The sequence below is a fragment of the Engraulis encrasicolus genome, chromosome 21 (assembly GCF_034702125.1).
Source record: "Engraulis encrasicolus isolate BLACKSEA-1 chromosome 21, IST_EnEncr_1.0, whole genome shotgun sequence".
NCBI lineage: Eukaryota > Metazoa > Chordata > Actinopteri > Clupeiformes > Engraulidae > Engraulis > Engraulis encrasicolus.
The window spans coordinates 39,203,085-39,223,150 of record NC_085877.1 but is presented as its reverse complement, the minus strand read 5'-3'; the positions used below and the strand labels follow the sequence as shown (position 1 = coordinate 39,223,150).

The 20,066-nt window shown below is 46.8% G+C and overlaps 1 protein-coding gene across 10 annotated transcripts in view; it reads left to right on the top strand.

Moving 5' to 3' along the window:
- Positions 1-17,814, top strand: part of fxr2 (FMR1 autosomal homolog 2) — a 66,245-nt gene extending 48,431 nt beyond the window's left edge. For 7 of the 10 annotated variants that reach the window (XM_063186698.1, XM_063186697.1, XM_063186696.1 and 4 more), the window contains 7 exons: positions 2,485-2,596; positions 5,560-5,682; positions 7,594-7,869; positions 9,510-9,719; positions 13,605-13,703; positions 16,286-16,380; positions 17,040-17,814. In XM_063186698.1, the coding sequence (XP_063042768.1) occupies positions 2,485-2,596; positions 5,560-5,682; positions 7,594-7,869; positions 9,510-9,719; positions 13,605-13,703; positions 16,286-16,380; positions 17,040-17,150 (1,026 nt within the window). In that variant the 3' untranslated portion in view covers positions 17,151-17,814. The remainder of the gene's footprint in view (positions 1-2,484; positions 2,597-5,559; positions 5,683-7,593; positions 7,870-9,509; positions 9,720-13,604; positions 13,704-16,285; positions 16,381-17,039) is intronic. The other 3 variants (XM_063186699.1, XM_063186695.1, XM_063186692.1) reach the window with 2 other exon arrangements.
- Positions 17,815-20,066: the final 2,252 nt, after the last annotated feature.

Below are 20,066 nucleotides of genomic sequence, written 5' to 3'. Positions count from 1 at the left end.
TATTCGGTTTGGTTATATCCATGACACGACTTCCTTTGGGCCATTTTTTGCAGACACAACATATGTTGTTTTTTTTATTAATTCATTACGGTACGATACCACTCGTAACACGTAGGTTGATTGCTTGTTCGTTTTTTGCGGGTAATACAGTTTTTGAAAGTCGTCACGAACATCCGCCTTTATTACTATTTTTATTTTTTCTATGCAACACGAAACTCTTCACCACACAAAAGGCAGAAAGTTAAGTAAACTACTTATTAAGCCATTGTAATACTACAGTATTACACAAAATAATGAAGACATTAGCGTGAAGCGGTGTAACACGTGGAGTAGAGTGAAGAGATATTCTGTTACAGTCTTGGATCTAAATAAAGAGAGAGAAATGGAGAGAAGAGAGGGAGGCAGAGGGACAGAGAGAAGGAGGGATAGAGGGGAGGATGGGACGGAAATGTCGGAACATTCTAGAAAGGGCCACCCGATTCCAGTCTCTCATAGAACGAAAGGTGCTGACCGAGTCTCATTTAGCCCCCCGCACTCCCAACACACACACACACACACACACACACACACACACACACACACACACACACACACACACACACACACACACACACACACACACACACACTTAGCCCCCCCACCCCCCGTCTCTGCCAACACACACACACACACACACACACACACACACACACACACACACACACACACACACACACACACACACACACACAACCAACTATCAGCCTCCCCCACTCTGACTTTTGGGTAAAAATAGCCATTGCCCCCCTCTCCTCCCCACACACATAACAGGCCCAGAGTGAGTGTGAGTTGGGGGCTGTAACGGGCCACTTGTAGGGGGTGCCGCAGGGTAGGGTAGGTGGCGGAGGGTAGGGTAGGGTAGGTGGATAGTTTCAGGCCTATCGGTGCCCCCTGCCGAGTCCCAAAATAGCGGTTGGGCGTCAGGCCCCCACCCCACCTCTCCTCTCCTCTCCCGTCCTAACCAAGCACTCCTGCTACTGCTCAAACACCCCCCCACACACACACACCCCCACTCCCCCACCGCAGCTGTCGGTTAGACCCGCAGCTGTTGCGTTCTTACCTACACCCCCCACACACATGCACGCACATGCACACACACGCACACACACACACATCCAATTTTTCATACACACACACACACACATGCGCACACACACACAGATTCATATTCAACAGGTACAGACCCATACTCAAACGTATGCATCCACATTTACAGATGCCCAAATATATGCCCTCAAGAACTTAATCCTCACTCTCTCATGGCTGTTTTAACACCCTCTCTTAACACACGTCATTCTTTTCTACCCCCCTACCCGTAGGTTAGAGATCCTGATGGAAGTTTATAAGGAAGTTTAGAAATCTAATCTTTTCAGGGCCTTGGCAAGGCGGTAGTTGTGTTTGTTGTCAAGGTGGGTGCCTTAGCTATAAAGGGCTGAGCTGGTGTTTATAAGTTGATATTAGTTACCGTAGGATGGGAAATGATCTTTGAAAAAAAGCAAATTCTCTGTGCAGGCTGACATTGTGTAGGTTTGCTTGGCAATCTGTTGTTTTTTTTCTTCAGTAGGCGGTAGTAGTTTATACACAGTACATGCTATTATTGAGTATCTGACCTCACAGAATGTGATTTACTTGACTTCAGAGATTACACACACGTGCACACGCGCACGCACGCTCTCTGTCTCACACACACACATACCTGTTTTCCTTTTGCAAGTGTGTCCCCCACCTGACTGTTATATTTCCGGCCTGTCCCCCAGCCCCAGGAAGTTTCTGACCAAAGAATCTTCTATCAGAGAAAGATAATTCAAACTACAACTTCCAGCTTCAAGTTTGGTCTCCTAAGGGGGCGTTATCCTCTCCGTCGTCTTCTGTTTCTGTGGCGTTTCGCGACGGCTTGCATAAGATGTGCGCTACTGCCATCTACAGCGCTAAGGCAACCCCATTTAACGTCAATTTAAAGTCGGCAAAGGTCTCCTAACTGAAGGTGTCCTAAAGGGGCCTTCACCTGACGTCACAGCAATCCAGGAAAAGTGCTGCGGGCTTGATGCATGTTACTCTAATAGGAGGATCTTTGGTTGTATTTCCTGCCTGTCCCCCCCAGGGCTGATGGTATTCAGGCTCCATGCCTGATTTCAGGCTTGACAGAGTTTGCAAATATAAAAACATTGATAATAATTAGCCATTGGGTTATTCTTATCTCAGAAAGTGTTACAGGTTTAGGGTTTTCTTCTACTATCAGGCTTGAATAATGGTCATACACAGGTTATTAAATGTTTGAATAATGTGTCAAAATAGGCCTACGTTACGTCACTATGCAGTATCTTGTCGTCGTCGTTAGAGCAGGGAAAAAAGTTCAGGCTCAGGATTTTTTTTCACCGTCACCCCTGCCCCCCCATCCCCTGGAAGTGTCTGACCCCCCCTGACTTCCTTTTCCTGTTCCAACAGGAAGTGGAGCAGCTTCGTCAGGAGCGCCTGCAGATCGATGAGCAGTTGCGGCAGATCGGCGTTGGTTACCGAGCACCAGGTCCCGGACGCTCCGGACCAGGACCCGCAGCCGGTCAGTATGGATTGGATTGTTTTTTTGGCATCATAAACTCTGTGTATACACACACACACACACACACACACACACACACACACACACACACACACACACACACACACACACACACACACACACACACACACACACACACACACACACACACAGAGAGAGAGAGAGAGCTAGTGAAGATGTCTAACCTTTCTGACTCCTCATGAAGCATCAAATGATGGGTAACAGTCTGAGGCTCTCTAACGCACGCACGCGCGCACACACACACACACACACACATTATTATTTTTGCTATTGTAATTAGGCCTATTGTTATCTTTTTGTGACCCAGCTTCGGGAACTGGGAATGGGAGCGATGCTGATCTAAATTTTCATTTTTGTGGTCTAAATAGGTCTAAAAAATTTCTAAAATTTGATGTGGTTAAACCTGGGGACACCCTGTGAATGCCTATGCCCTTGTTGGGAAAGTTGCCCTCAGCCTATGAAAACCTAAATATCTCAGCCTCTGATGCACATAAAGACATGAAATAAGTTGCATTTAAAACCGTAAAGGGACACTGTGTGAGATTTTTAGTTGTTTATTTCCAGAATTCATGCTACCCATTCAATAATGTTACCTTTGTCATGAATACTTATCACCACCATCAAATTCTAAGTATTCATTATGACTGGAAAAAATGGCACTTTTCATACATGAAAAGGGGGATCTTCTCCATGGTCCGCCATTTTTAATTTCCAAAAATAGCCATTTTTAGTTGCAAAAATGACTGTGCTTGGACCATACTAGAAAATATTTGTTTCATACCTGCAAACTTGTCACCTTTCGGCGAAATTCGCCGTTTTAATCTCAAAATAGGTCACTTACGTGAATCGTGTAGATCCGAAGAGGTTTTTTTTGGGGGGGGGGGGGGGCAGCAGACGGACTACAGACTGGATACGGTACTTCTCATAGAAACTGCTAGTTTTACAGACATTACGGTTGAGCGACATTCCCATTGGCCGGCAACTGTGTTGGGGGAAGCATTGACCAATCAGCGTGCTAATTCAAACGGCTAGTTAGCGGCAAAGCTTTCCGAGGCACCAGTCGGAATGAACAGCTGATGAAACGGTGGTCGCGAAACACACGTATCCCCCCTGTCATTATCTTCTACCTTGATAGGGGCCTACTGTCGCTTTGCTTTTACAAATGACCGCTATTCAAATCACTGTTTCAAAGGTAAATGGGATTTCAGCAGGGTTTGGGAATTGTGAATTGTTTCATTAGCTAAACCCGTCCACTTGTGAAAATAAATAGCCCAATGGTAGAAGGTCTGCGGTCCTAACATGGATGTTTCGCTTTATTTGAATTGACGGCAATATCTTGAAACGGTATTGAAAACTTCAGAGTGAGAACATGTGTTAGAATGACGGTAGGCAGGGCCTGACTGCGCTATAAATTGGCAGATTAGCAGAGAACTAAATTTGGTTCCCTTATGTCAGATCATTTAACCGTGAATAGCGAGAGGCCCACTCTACACACTCGATGAAACCTTCATAAACGTCAGAGGAATGCATAGCAATGGCTATTTGTCATGCCCCCGCATATTTTGTAATGTTAGCCACCAAGGTCATAATATTATTATCTAAATAGCCTATTGACCTAGATGACATCTGTTTTTATCTTTTTCTACAATCTAATGCTTCTTCATAGTACACCATTTTATTAGGGAAATGCTGAAATTCGACTATCATTCAGTCATAAATTCTCTAAAATGCCTTGGTTCTATTTTATATAGCTAATTATATTATAGGCCTAGATTTCCCTATTACCCTCTTTAGCCAAAAACAGCAAATGCTTTAATTTCATAGTCAAATGCAGTGGGGCTCAAAGTTAAGACAACCTAAGTGACCATGTGCTCCCTCCTTTTGGCTGGTAAATAGGACAACTTAAATTTTGACAGGTGGTGAGTGCAGAGGCGCTTCTTGTCACTAGGCTAGATAGGCAGCCGCTTGGGGCCCCCAAACTAGATGGTAAATTTAATAAGAATTTTCGCTTGGGGTCCCAGCTTAACCTAGAATTGCCTCTGGGTGAGTGTATGTTTGGCTTGTAAGACATATATTGGCTGGTGAAGAATACAATTAATTCAGAAGTCTGATTTCTAGTGTAGGCCTAGTAAATAAAATATCGTCTATTTTTTGGGGGGGGGGGGGGTCGCCGCGCCGCGATGCCGCGATTAGTTTGTCACCTTTTTCAACCCTCTTGAGTTTGCAGGTATTTGTTTATTACTTAGTAAACTTTCGTGTAAAGATCAGATTTAGCAATAGGCAGCCCAGTTTCAATGAGCAGCATAGTTGCAGTACCTTTTTTGACCATTTCCTGCACAGTGTCCCTTTAAAGGTGCACACTGTAGGATGTTTGCGCGGTGCCCGTGACATGCCTGTCTCAAAATCTACACAGTAATGAAAAAATGCTGTTTAAATAAAGTCGCTGTGAGAATGCTTTTCATCACGGTATGCCAACAGTTGATAAAAATCTGGATACGGTATGTAAATCGATTTTTCGTATGAAAAGTGTTTCCCATGACACTCGTTCGGACCTGAGTTGCATCTGGGGTTTTCTGACAGCGGACCGTGGCAATAGTCACGAGACTCGTCGTTTACTTACTTATCACTCAAATATTCATCGGCTGACTCGGGACAGTGATTAATTAAACTTTTAATCCTACCTAGAGCCCCTTTTAAGACCCGCATCTTGCATTAGAATGTGTTCATTCATCTGTAACAGACCCACATTTTTATTAAAAATGCTGAATTTCAAGAGCCTGAATGCAGCGTATATGTCGCTCCAGCCACCAAAGGTCAAACGACATGTACGTACGAGTCATCAGGCTAAAATGGGTTAAGGGTGTTAAGGCCAGTTTAAAATCACGCCTCATCTTGCTTGACCCCCCTTCTTCCTTCCTTCCTTCCTTCCTTCCTGTATGCAGGTGAGCGTGAGAGGGGCTACCTGACGGACGAGAGCACCAACTCGGCATCGCTGCACACCTCGCGTACCTACGGGGGCCGCGGACGAGGACGCAGGCCCTCCAACTCCCAGTACTCTGGCTACGGTGAGCAGGAAAAGCACAGCTACACTACACTACAACTCCCATGAGCCTTTGTTGTTCAGATTGGGGGATTGCCCATCCCATGAGCCTCAGTTTTGTAGTTTTTTTCCTGTAGTTCAGTTCAGGGCCTCCAACTCCCAGTACTCTGGCTACGGTGAGCAGGAAAAGCACAGCTACACTACACTACAACTCCCATGAGCCTTTGTTGTTCAGATTGGGGGATTGCCCATCCCATGAGCCTCAGTTTTGTAGTTTTTTCTGTAGTTCAGGGCCTCCCAACTCCCAGTACTCTGGCTACGGTGAGCAGGAAAAGCACAGCTACACTACACTACAATACATACGAGCCTTTGTTGTTCAGATTGGGGGATTGCCCATCCCATGAGCCTCAGTTTTGTAGTTTTTTTCTGTAGTTCAGGGCCTCCAACTCCCAGTACTCTGGCTACGGTGAGCAGGAAAAACACTACACCGGTGATTCTCAAACGGTCTGCCTTGAAAGTATTCCAATCATGTTTACTATTTATTTCAGTTGTATAGTTCATTGTCAGAGATTTGACCCAAATGGGCGATTACCTATGCCATGAGCCCAAGTTTTGTATTTTTTCTGAAGTTTAGGGCCGTTATATATTTAGGGCAACATATCAGTCCTGTGGGCATTCCTTGGCATGCTACCCAGCAGCAGCCCTTTTTTTTTTTTTAAAAGAGGACTCCATTTTATACTTAAGTGTGTGAATGTGCACAGTCGCAATGATGTCATGATCTCGCAACCTTAACACTGTTTCCCACTGACGGGTGATGTTTATTGACAGATACTAGGACTGTCAACCCAAATAGCTCATTGTTAACTGAACTGAACGCAGCTACATTTCTTTGTAAAAAATATCATGCATATGCTATGAATGCATGCGTTTTCCAGTTTGTTCTCTGCTTCGCGTCGTGGCCGCATCACCACCTAGGTGTGCATTATTTTTCCTGTTATACGCACACCGTGTCGTCAACTATCCCTTCCTTGAAGTTCCATTGCTTGACTGCATTGTCCATTCTAGCAAATGTGTTTTACTTGTCGATTGCTTTTTGTCTGTTGGTGGTTGGATGTCCCGTCTTTATATTGGAGGATCAAGTCAAATACATGGCGCCAAGACCAATTCAAATATATTGCAAATTAAATGCCTCCTCCCGAAATTGGCAAATTGGCCCAATCTGATGTCACTGCTTGGCCTGTGACTATGGCCCTCTCTGCACGTCTCAAATCCTGTTTGCTTGTTTGTCTTTTTTCCCTCTGTCTGTCTGGCTGGCTGTCTGTCTGTGTTTCTCTCTGCCCCTCCCTCTGGCTGTCTGTCTGTCTGTCCCTCTGTCTCTGCGCCTGGCCTCTACTGTCTGTGTCTTGTCTACCTGTCCCTCTGTCTCTCTTTGGCTGTGACTCTCTGCATTCCTCCTGTCTATCTGTCTTCCTCTCTCCTCCGTCTGTCTGTTCTCCTCTCCCTGTCTGTTTGTCTATATGTCTGTCCTCTTCCTCTTTGTCTGTCTTTCTGTCTGTTCTCTTCCCCTCTCTCTCTCTCTGTTTATCCTTCTGTCTGCTCTCCTCTCCCTCTCTGTCTGTCTTCCTCTCTCTGCTTGTCTGTCTGTCCTCCTTTATGTCCGTCCTCTGCCCTCCCTGTCTCTGTCTATCTGTCTTCATCTCCCTTTCTGCCTGTCTGTCTGTCTGTCGCTCCACATCTCCCTGTCTTTCTTTCTATCTCTCTATCTCTCCCTGTCTTTCTTTCTATCTGTCTTCCTGTCCCACTCTCTCTCTCTATCCATCCTCCTGTCCCTGTCTCTCTCTCTATCCATCCTCATGTCTCTGCTTGTCTGTCTGTCTACCTCTCTGCGTGCGCGTGTTGTCTGCATCGTGTGGTGCCCGGGCGGCCCTGACTGCAGGCACTAACTCGGAGCTGTCCAACGCTTCAGAGTCCGAGGAGGTGGCGGACGGGCGAGACGGCCGCGACATGCGGGACGGACGTGACGGTGGCCGCGACCAGAGGGACATGAGGGACGGAGGCCGCGACGTGCGCCCGCGTGGCGTGGGAGACCGCGAGAGAGGCGGTGGCGGTGACGAGCGGGGCGCAAGGCGCGGGGGCCGGGGACGCGGAGCCAGCGCGGGAAGGGGACGCGGAGGAGGACCAGGACCTCGCCAGACCAACTCCATTAGCTCAGGTGAGACACACACACACACACACACACACACACACACACACACACACACACACACACACACACACACACACACACACACACACACACACACACACACACACACACACATATACAGACACACACACACACACACACACACACACACACACACACATACAGACACGCACATACACACAGACACACTCACGCACATACACACAGACACACTGTCTCACAACAAACCCAGAGTGTGAAACGGAGGAAAAGAGCCCTGACAACATTCCTCCAGTGAGATCATAAATGCACTCCGCTCATTTGGATTCCCCCTCTTACTCTCTTCTCAAACTCTGTCTGCGTTTATGCCACAACTCTCTCTTTCTTTCTCTCTCTAGTTTTCGTGCGCTCTCTCTCGCTCCTTCTCTCCTCCACCCCCCTCTTTCTCCCTCTTTAAAAGTGGTGGTTTTGAGAGATATGTTAAAAACTGTGGTCGAAACAAGGATTGTAACTGAACTTGCCTACTTTAAATCAGCAGAAAATCTTTTTTTATATATATATATATATTTTTTAGGGGCTTTTATGCCTTTATTTGATAGGACAGTCTGAGATGGTGACAGGAAGCGAGTGGGACAGAGATACAGGGTGGGATCGGGAAATGACTCGAACCGGGGTCCCCGTGGGCATGCAAGCCCAAGTGTGGGGGGCTTAGCGCACAGCGCCACAGCGCCCCCCTAATCAGCAGAAAATCTCCCAATGTTTGAAGATAAATGATATGTGGACAAGGGACTCTGGGCCGTTCATGATCAGGGGCGGTTCTATCATTGGGCAAGGTCGGGCAATTGCCCGGGCCCCCGTTCAGTCAGGGGCCCCGTCGGCAATCGACATATATGCATCGATTTTTCATGTGGTGGCAATTTAAGCTTTCAGGGCCCTTGGCCGATGGGGCCCACCTAGATAATCTTGCTTTTGGGCCCATGTTTCTGTTGTTACGCCACTGCCTGCATTTATGCACCATCGATTATTAATTAATAATTTAAAGGGGGCCTCAAAATTGTTCTTTGCCCAAGGCCTCATATTTCCTAAAACCGCCCCTGTTCATGATGGTAGTAGACTTATTTTCAAGTGCTAAAGAATCAATCTATTGGCCCTGCCGTGGCCAACCGTTAGGGCACTCGTCTACTATGGGGCTGACCAGGGTTCGTTTCCCGGCACGGGTCTCTCTCCCATCTCGCTTCCTGTCACCACCTTCACTGTCCTATCATAAAATAAAATCAAAAAGACAAAAAATTATCTTTAAAGGGACACTGTGCAGGAAATGGTCAAAAAAGGTACTGCAACTATGCTGCTCATTGAAACTGGGTTGCTTATTGGCAAATTTGGCCAAAGTTTACTAAGTAATAAACAAATAATTTCTAGTCATTTTTGCAGCCGAAAATGACTATTTTTGGAAATTCAAAATGGCGGACCATGGAGAAGATCCCCCTTTTCATGTATGAAAAGTGCAATTTTTCCAGTCATAATGAATACTTAGAGTTTGATGGTGGTGGTAAGTATTCATGAAAATAGTAACATTAGTGAATGGGCAGCATGAATTCTGGAAATAAAAAACTAAAAATCTCACACAGTGTCCCTTTAAAGAACCGTTCTCTTCTCCTCCTCTACAGTCTTGCGTGACCCGGACAGCAACCCCTACTCTCTGCTGGAGGGCGAGGCCGAGGTGGGCGTGGACACGGACGCCAGCGAGGGCCCCGGCAACAACGGCAACGAGAGACGCCGCCGCTCCCGCCGTCGCCGCACCGACCAGGAGCCCAGCCTCATGGACGCCAACGCCAACGAGTCCGACGGACAGGCGCCCGCCAGCGAGAACGGCCTAGGTGACTTTAATGTAGTGTTTCACAACGGGGGAGGCAGAGCCCTCTAGGGGGTGTTTTGGAGCCCTAGGGGGCGTTGAGAAGGATACAGTTGAAAAGAGGCGAGGCTTAGTTGTCATTGGGAGCATTAGTCCATTTGATCGTTTCTTTATACTAGGGGCGGGCGTGACAGGCTTATGATGAGGTCCAGGGGGTGTTTCTTCATAAAAGGTGGAGAACCACTGGTGTAACGGATGTCAGCTAGCACAGTTCGGTGTAGAACTTTAGTAAACGTCCCTTCCGAAGCCTCGTACAGTATCGGTAGCGCTGAGCTTTCGGTTCTGGACCTTAATCTCAGCTGACCTTTAGGCCAGCCGCACATTGGCTCCGACAGCACTGCGGCGCACTTTTGCCTCCGACAGAATTCGGACCCCCAAACCCAATTTCACACGAACATTGCATTGATAGTCAATGGGCGACGCTGACGAAATAGAACTTGTCTCTAATTGCTATCCGACATCGGCGAATGTTCGCGGACATCGGCGCCAGTGTGCGTGGTTCTATTGAAAACAATGGAATCGAATTTTAGCTGAGCAGTGCGCAGCACTTTGTCGGAGCCGGTGTGCGGAAGCCCTTAGCTACTCTGTGCCTCTCATGCCCGGCGAACTGGAGCGGAAGGTGGCAGGTTCGAGTCCCGAGTGGTAAAGTAGCGCAGATCACCTCAGTTACGTTAGCAATGGCCAGAGTTCAAAGTAGGGCTGCACAATTAATCGAAAAATAATCAAAATCGTGATAACATAGTGAAATCGAACTCATGATTTTAATCGTGATTTAATCGTGGCAATAGTGACCTACTTTTGAGAGCGTCCTTGAAGCCAGAACATACTGACAGGCTGGTGTTTCTGGCCTGAAATCTGTCCACTTAAGTTTCATGCTATTTCCTTTACATAATTATTACAATTAATTTTATTTTGCTCATCCCGTATGTAATTCATTCTTTCTTATATTTCATCTTGTTGTAATTTTCAAAAAAATCAGCAAAAATCAATAATCGTGATGAATAATCATGATTGTGATTTTAATCAAAATAATCGTGATTATGTTTTTTTTCCATAATCATGCAGACCTCGTTCAAAGCGACATGGCATTGCAGATGCATTGTTGTAGTTGATGACACTAGCTGAGGTAATGGATTGGTCGCTGGCACCAATGAGTCCGACGGACAGGCGCCCGCTACAGGGTTCCCACTGGTGCTTGAATTCCTTGAAAATGCTTGAATTTCAATTAAGTGTTTTCAAGGTTGTGAAAATGCTTGAATGTTTGGTGAAGTGCTTGAAAATGCTTGAATTTCAATTAAGTGTTTTCAAGGTTGTGAAAATGCTTGAATGTTTGGTGAAGTGCTTGAAAATGCTTGAAATTTGTGTCAAGTCAAATTCAGTAAGCCAAATAATAGAAATAAATTGTTCAGATACATCAAGAATCTGAGGGAGTGAGATGTCAGATGGGATTTGCCATTCGACACCCTAAAATTGATTTTAAGATGCAATTTCCTGCATTCTAAACACAACATTTTCTGACCCCCACACCCCCTTCCTGTGACCTATTTAAAGGTGCTAGAAAACTGAAAAAATTGGTGCTTGAAGGTGCTTGAAAAGTGCTTGAATTTGTTCATGAAAAAGGAGTGGGAACCCTGCCGCTAGCGAGAAGGGCCTAGGTGAGCAAGGGCTGTGAAAGGTCGACAGGTCTTTAAGGTTATAAGATGCAGTATAGTAAAGTAAGGTAGGGTAGGGTAGGTTACAGGCTGCCGGTGACCAGCACCTGGGTTGATGCCACCATGGACGCCAACACATAGTCTGACTAGGTGAGGATGTCATGGCATGTGCTGTCCCCTAGGGGGAGGTTTTTGTTTCAAGCCACAGGTGATACTCTGGAGGTTACCTGTGCAATTTCTCGTAGGAAAGATGTGGTTCAAAAGAGGTTGAGAACCACTGATGAAGGAATGCCTGAAGCTGGTCTTTCAAGTTCAAAGAATTCCAGTTGCTTACAGCCAACCTCGTTGGATAAAATGACCTTGATGAATGACAATCTTCTGATACTCTGCGAGGAGTATCAACCTCTGATTGTTGGAAACCGCTGTCAGTCAAAAAAATATCTCACATGGTTGGCTGCCAGTGTCTTGCCCCACCTCACAACACTATGTTTACAAACAAGGCGAACCCATGTATAAGTCACTGTCGTCTGAGGGCTGGTGTCAACAGTGTTGAGAGGGCACAATAACGTCTGTCTCCTTTGGGATATAAGTCCTGCAGCGTTGCAGTGTCTGATGTTCGATCCAGCTGTGTTGTCCCTGTAACACTTGTGTGTGAATGCCATTAGGGTTTTCACGAGGGTTATGTTTAGAAAATGCCATATACAGTACTTGCCCTCTCGCGGGTTATTTCAGTGCAACATTTATTGATTTGTCTTGGCATGATGCTGTGTCGTTTGCATGGACATTGAACACTGGATGCTGCGGTCAGCCTTTTAAGGGATGGCATAACATTGGACGCCGGACGCCTTCCTATATTCTGCTCTGTTGTATTTCATAGATGTTGTTATACCTCCACCTACAGGATAATGTGTGTATTGCCTCAGTTTACCGGCTAGACATGGGGGCAGTCTGCCCGAGCCAATCGCTCCAAAATGAAGAGGTGGTCAATGTGGCATCTGGTGTTTTATATTCACATGGGCTGTAACGATATTGGATCAAAATCGAGAAATCACAATACTCAAGTCACGATACTGTATATTTATGTAAGGAGGCAATATCATGATAGGCCCTTTATTCAGAGTTGTGTTATCCTTAAGTCCAGAAAATAACCATATGATTCGATGTGATGGTGCTTCCCACCTTCAAATTATGTACATTTCAGAAATCGTGAGGTGTCTCGAACCGTGGGTCAAAAATATGAATGCGAACGAAATTGTGAGTTGTTGAGGTTATCGTTACAGCCCTATTATTCACGTGTAGTTTGTAGATCATTGTAGCTCTGCTCCTGTGCCTTTTGCATAGTGCTATCCTTCCACTGCCACACCCGTGTCAGTCCTGTTGCAGCCAATGCATTTTTTTCCCCACTTTCAGGTGGTACTGGGTCACAGCCAATCAAAATCCATATTGCTACTTAGTGTTTTGATAAATGGGTCAATGACGTTTAAGTAGTAGCACACGTCAGGGTGGTGCAACCACAGCTATGTAATGTCCACTTTTGTATGGATTAGATGTTTTTTCAAGCATGTTCATTGCTTACCAATTACGAATTGATTTATGGTCATCAGCTGTGGTTTTACCACCTGACGTCTGAGCCTTAAAAAAAAAACGTCATTGACCCAAATATAGTTGCCGAAAGCATGCCCATGCATCTAAATAGACTGGGTACAGGATAGCAGCAGGTGCACATGCCCAGAATAACTTGGGGAGGGTAATATTTTGGGAGCACACCATTGTTGATGACTACATGGGTTTCACAAGACTGGAGTGAAAAAAAAACAGCTTTGCCTTGCATTAATGGAGTTCCCCTATATTGGCAATCATGGGGTGATCCACAAGCCACCATTTTGGCAGCACACTGCTAACCTTAAAGTTCCCTAAACCAAACAATCAATTACAAATCCCTTTTGGGAGCACACTATTGGTTATTGGGGAATTCATTTCATTTTCTTTAAAAAAAAACAAAAAAGTAAGTCAAGTTTCCTTTATCTTGGCCTTTCAGAAAGAGTGATCCTAGATCCTACACTGGGAGCACACTACAGGTTTGGGGGGGGGGGACTTAATAAGTCAACTTCCCTTAATCTTGGCCTTTTATGACGAGTGATCCTAAATCCTAAATTGTGTGTGCGCCCTGCCCTCCCATCCCCCCCTCCCCATGTCAGATGAAGACGGCAAACCCCAGCGCAGAAACAGGAGCCGTCGCAGACGCAACCGGGCCAACCACCCCGAAGGCGGATCCAGCAGCAGAGACAGACAGCCAGGTGAGAGAGGACAGACAGACAGACAGACAGGCAGGTCAGACATAAAGACACAGCAGAGAGAGGGACAGACAGCCAAGTGAGAGAGGACAGACGGAAAGGCAGGCAGCCAGACAGAAAGACAGCCAGGTGAGAGAGAGGACAGACAGACAGACAGACAGACAGACAGACAGACAGACAGACAGACAGGTGAGAGAGAGGACAGACAGACAGACAGACAGACAGACAGACAGGTGAGAGAGAGGACAGACAGACAGACAGGCAGGTGAGAGAGAGGACAGACAGACAGACAGAGACAGGTGAGAGGCCAACCATCCCGAAGGTGGATCCAGCAGCAGAGACAGACAGCCAGGTGAGCGAGAGGAGGACAGACAGACAGGTCAGAGAGGACACGATCAGACAGAGAGACAGACAGCGAAAGACAGACACACAGACAGACGGGCAGACCTAGTGACACATCAGAAAGACAGAGAGACAGGTGAGGGAGGACAGAGAGACAGACATGGAACACAGCAGAGACAGACAGACAGATAGACAGGTGAGCGAGGACAGAGAGACAGACATGGAACAGCAAAGAGGACTGACTGACAGGTGAGCGAGGACAGAGACATATGGACAGACAGACAGGCAGGTCAAAGAGGACTGACTGACAGGTGAGAGAGGACAGACAGACGGACACAGAGACAGACGGACACAGAGACAGACGGACACACAGACAGACGGACACACAGACAGACGGACACACAGACAGACGGACACACAGACAGACACACAGACAGACACACAGACAGACGTAGAGACAGGCAGGCAGGTGAGAGAGGACCGAGACACAGAGAGCGCCGTCAGACCTAGAGACAGCCTGGTGAGGGAGGACAGAGACAGACGGACACAGACAGAGAGCCAGGCAGAAAGAGGGGAAAGTATGAGCGAGAGCAGGCGAATGAAGGTGAGTTGGGATGTAGAAGGGCTGGGTGAGAAAGGGGGATCAAAAAGACCAAAAAAAGAGAGAGGGGTGAAATGAGCGCTATTCGACCAAGAGAGGGGACGGGATGTGGGGGGGAGGGGGGCTGGAAGAAGAGCGAGATTGAGAAGGAAATAAGAAATTGAGGAAAGGAGAAAGAAATGGACAGACTTGAAAAGGACAAGAAACGGAAGAGGATCGGGGAGTGTCACTAACTCAATTGAATAAAATTTCCTGGAACAGCGTTGGTTTGATTTGACGTTTCGGGCTGCATTTCTCGAAACCGAAGTTGCTTACTACATTAGCTACTTTGTTGTTTTCAATGCATTTTCCCATTGGCAACTACCGAGGTTGCTAACAGGCTAACAACTTCTCTTTTGAGAAACACTCCCCTGAAGTTGGCTAAAAGCATGGCATGCATGGCAAAACACAGAGCTCGATTTCATCCACCTGTGGCCTAGCGCAGTGTTCTCAATCTTTTTTTAGTAGAGGCACCCTTTCAATTCATGAAAAATGTCAAGGCACCCCAAACCAACAACCGTAACATGGCATCGCATCCGATATCACAAAAGCTTAGAAAAGTAACACATTTGGAGACATCACACGACCTACGTTCGAAGTTGCAGCTGACTTGGGCGACCTATATTTACTTTATTGTGCGTAAATGGCAGATGAAAGATTCCACTGAGTAGCGTTAACTTATCAATTTAGATATGTTTTATATTACATAATTTATTTATCAGCCACGTTTCCGCGGCACCCCTGAGGGAGGCCCGTGGCACCCCAGGGTGCCCCGGCACCCCTGTTGAGAAACACTGGCCTAGCGCACATGATGAGTGCGTTGCAATATGCGACCTTGCCTCCTCCACTTGCTTCTCGTCATGATGACATCACTGACAACAGCATTATATGTCAATATCTTGCAAAAGCTCAATTGTAAAGTCTTTTTCTCATTTGCAATTGGGATGGTGAATGAAAAACAGTCCCTCAAAACTTGTTGTGGCTAGGCTGACAGCTGGGAAACTTTATCGTTTTCTCCACGGAGGAGGGGCCAGGAGGCGGGACGAGGAGACAAGCGCAAGTGGAGGAGGCAAGGTTGCATATTAAGACGCACATGATGACACCTTACTTACCCACTCACCTTACCACACTTAGTTTGGGCGTGTTTTCAGAACTATGATTTGATGCAAAAGAATGTGGTTTCGTTTTGTAGAATGTTGGGTTGATTAATCACATTTTCCTCCTACAGAATATGTAATCTTGCCCAATTGTGAAATGTGTGTGTGTGTTTTTCTCCCTCTCTCTCTTTCACTTGCTCTCTTCTTCTCACATTCCCTCCTCCTCTCCATCCCTCCCTCCCTTCCTCCCTCCTCATCTCTCTCTCTCTCTCCTCATCTGCCCTCATCTCGCTCGCTCTCTCTCTCTCATGCGCGCTCTCGCTCTCACTCTCTCACTCACTCTCCCTCCCCCACACACACTCTCTCTCTCTCTCTCTCTCTCTCTCTCTCTCTCTCTCTCTCCCTCCCCCTCTCTCTCGTCCCCCCCCTCTCTCTCTCTCTCTCTCTCTCTCTCTCTCTCTCTCTCTCTCTCCCTCTCTCTCTCTCTCTCTCTCTCTCTCTCATAGTGACTGTGGCAGACTTCATCTCTCGCCCCGAATCTCAGAGTCGACAGAACTTGGCCGCAAAAGAGAAAGAGGCGCAGCCAGCCTCCCACCCCAAGGTACACACACACACACACACACACACACACACACACACACACACACACACACACACACACACACACACACACTGCACAGGAGTTATGGAAGCCCAGTTCACCTGTCAGGTAACTCCCATGCAATGCCACTGCCATTAGCCTGAATGTTATGGTGCATCATGGCAGTGATTAAGGCAAAGCCATTTCTAACCAAGTGTTGAACATTGACATGTAGTTTAGAAAGTACGTACCACATTTAGATTATTCTATATGATCCAAATTTCTTTCTCTTTTCTGAAGAAAGGGGGATGTCATCACTGTATTCTAAATTCCTCCTACTCCTCCTCTCCCCCCTGCTCTCTCCTTTCATCCCCTCCGCCTCCTCTCTTCACTCTCCTACTTCTCCTCCTCTCTCCACTCTCCTCCTCCTCCTCTACCTCCTCGTCCTCTTCCTCTCCTCCTCTCTCCACTCCTCTTCTCTCCACTCTTCTTCCTCTCCTCTTCTCTCCACTCCTCTTCCTCTCCTCTTCTCTCCACTCCTCTTCCTCTCCTCTTCTCTCCACTCCTCCTCCTCTCCTCTTCTCTCCACTCCTCCTCCTCCTCCTCCTCCTCTTCATCTCCTCCTCCCTCCCCTCCTCCTCCTCCTCCTCCTCTTCCTCCTCCTCATCTCCCCCCTCCAGGAGAACGGGACGGCCAGCAAGAAGGAGGCCAGCAGCGGCGCGGCCCCCAAGCGCTCCCCTAGCAACGGCGTTGCCAAGGCGGGCGAGGCGATGGTGAACGGAGTGTCGTAAAGAGTCGGGGGTCCCCCCCAACCAACGCACCCCATCACCACCTCTATCAGCGTCTAGAAGCGTGACATCACGGCAAAAAACTACCTGTCCCTATCTGCTTGCATTTGCGTAACAATGAAAAAAAAACATAAATAATAATAATAATAATGATGATGTTGATGATAACGATGAAATCCTTTCAAACCACCACCAACAAGACGAAGAAGAGTATGAGATGTGTGAGGGAAAAAAAACGACTTCAAACACTTTGAGAAATACATACGAGAGATGTTGAGAAAAAAAATGAATTTTTAAAAACCTACAAAAAAACGACAAACCGCATCTAATTAAAAAAACACACATTAATGGTGTATGTTTATCCTATCTATCAGTACTTAGAGCTTATTTAAGACTAGCTTGCCAAAAATAAGCTGGCGGATACGACTTGATCTTTTAAAGACATACTGAACTCAGAACAGGACGTGACTATTGTTATTGTTAACTTTTTTTGTTTGTCCTTTTATTTCTGTTGTTCGTTTTTTTGTTTTCCGTTTCACTGGTTTAGGCTTGTGATCATACCTGGTCATAAATAGACACACATCTTCGAAAATGTCGACGTTTAGTGCGAGAAAAACACTTAGGAAGGAAGTTACGAAAAAGAGAAAGGAAAAAAAAAGAAACGAAAGGGAGGCGGGCCAGAGATGATTATTGGCTGAGAACTTGGGGTGGGCGGAGCCCCGACGAGTTGACTGACAGGTTATCGGCGAATGGGAGTTGAGGAGGAAGATGATGATGATGATGATTATGATGTTTGACTGTTGTGTGAGCCAGGCATGAGAGATTGGGTTGGACGGAGAGACATTTGTGCCTTGAATTTGAAACTAAGATATAAAAAAAGCAGAAAAAAAAAACTTTTTGGTTTTCTTTAATTTCACAGAGGAAAAGATGGTTGGAGTTGCTTTTAAGTGTGTTTTTCCTTTTTGTTGTTTTTGGTCTCTGGACTGAAGGAGAGAGCGACGAATGAGCGGTGTAGTAAAACTGCTACAGCCAATGGTGGCACAGTTTAGGGGGTTGTCGGGATATAGTTAGGAGCAGAGCGAGTTGGAGGCGGTTCACAAAAACAGGGAAAGAGTGATGCCAAAAGAGAATTCAAAAAAGGGGGGGACGCTTGTCCTCAAGTTTGAGTTTGTATACCCCGGGCAGTGTTACTTACAGTCAGGAAGCACTCCGGCCCTTTTTATGGAGAGCGAACGACAAGAGAGAGAGAGGGAGAGTGTTAGTGGTGTGGACAGAATGGTATTTGCGTTTTTTTGTGTGTTGGTATGTCTGCGCGCGTGTGTGTGTGTGTGAACAAGAGAGGATGTTTTAACGTGTGTGTCAGTTTGTGTGTGTGTGTGTGTACACAGTTGAGAGAGATGAGACTTCCGAGCGTGGTCAGGAACAGAGCTAGGAGGTGGGCCATAAACTGACCACTCCCCCTTTCCAGAGGCTGTGAATGGGCGGGGCCAGGCGAGGCTCTGTGATGCGATTGGTTGATTCGACAGGTGCCTGTCTCAGACCGGCCCAATCCCTGATCCCAATCCTTGGCCCTCCCTCCCTCCCTCCCTCCCTAAAATCCGGCTCCTCCCCTCAGTCACCTATCCGGAATAACTGCTCGAGCTTGTGACTCTCTTGTCCCAGATTCCTAAAAACAAACACTGAAATATCAAACGCACAGATGTACAGTGCCTCTAAACAGACCAACCCCCGCCCTCCCAATCTCCAAACCCCTTAAAAAAAAACCCTATCGGCCCTTTTACCACCCCACCCCACCTCCCCTCGAGCATCACTGTAGCCTTTCAGGAGAGGAGACGCCTAATGGATTTGGTGCGAGTGAGGAAGAGAGTGAAAGCGAAAGAGAGAGAGAGTGGGTGAGTCGATGAAGGAGTGTGTCTACAAACACCTGCTCTCGACCCCCGTTAATGCCTTCTTCTGTATCTTACCGCAGAACTCACTTTTCTGGTCAAGAACGATGCAGAGCCTTTTTGTAACAGTGTTGTTGGGGCTAGCATTTGGTGGAAACGAAACGCATTTAGCTGAACAGAAGTTGGTTGCCTTGGTTACCACGCCTGTGCCCTTCTGTCCGAGGGTTAACGGGTCGGAGGTCAGTAGTGGAACTCCAAACAGGAAGCACCTTAGCTGTTGCTAAGCGACAAGGCCACAGACGAGCTAAATGCTAAGCCTATTGCTACTGTCGCTACTAGGCTCGTCTACGTTGTGCTAAACAAAACCCAAAACAAGGACACTGACCGACTGCACAGGCACTGAGGGAGATTTGGGGAGCCTCTTCAAGGGCAGACCTGCCCCGGTCTGAGGGGGCTGGGCTGCCGACATGGGATAGAAGAACACAAGAGCAGACAGACCGACAACCGCAGCAACATGCGTGCGGACTGGGAGGGAAGATAGGAGGGGGTGTTGGTCTCTGTGTCGTTTTTGGGTCGGGATGGGCAGAGGTGAAAATGGGCAAGGCCAGGATGGATTAAAAGGGGGCGGTGTGGTTGTGAAGGGGGCATTTTCCTAAATTGCCCCCCTACACCCCCTTCCCTTGATAGAAAAACAAAAAATGGCTGGCTCATGTTCTAACGGTCATCTTGGTTTCTGCTCTCGACTTTTTTTTTTTTTTTGGTTGTTCTTTCCACATCATAGAAAACAAACTGAAATAAAATGGAAATTAAATTGACACTCTTGCGTACTGGTTCTTCCTTTCTGTTTCTGCATGTTGTGTGAACACGCTTCTTTGACTTGACCTGGGTTGGATTTTTGGGAAGTTGCTTTTTAATATATGTATTTTGTTTTAGATTGTGCCATCTTGAGCCACACTATACAAAGACACCAAAAGGGTGCGCTGCATGTAAACCAGGTAACACAAATAAGTAGGAAGATCACATGTCCAGAATC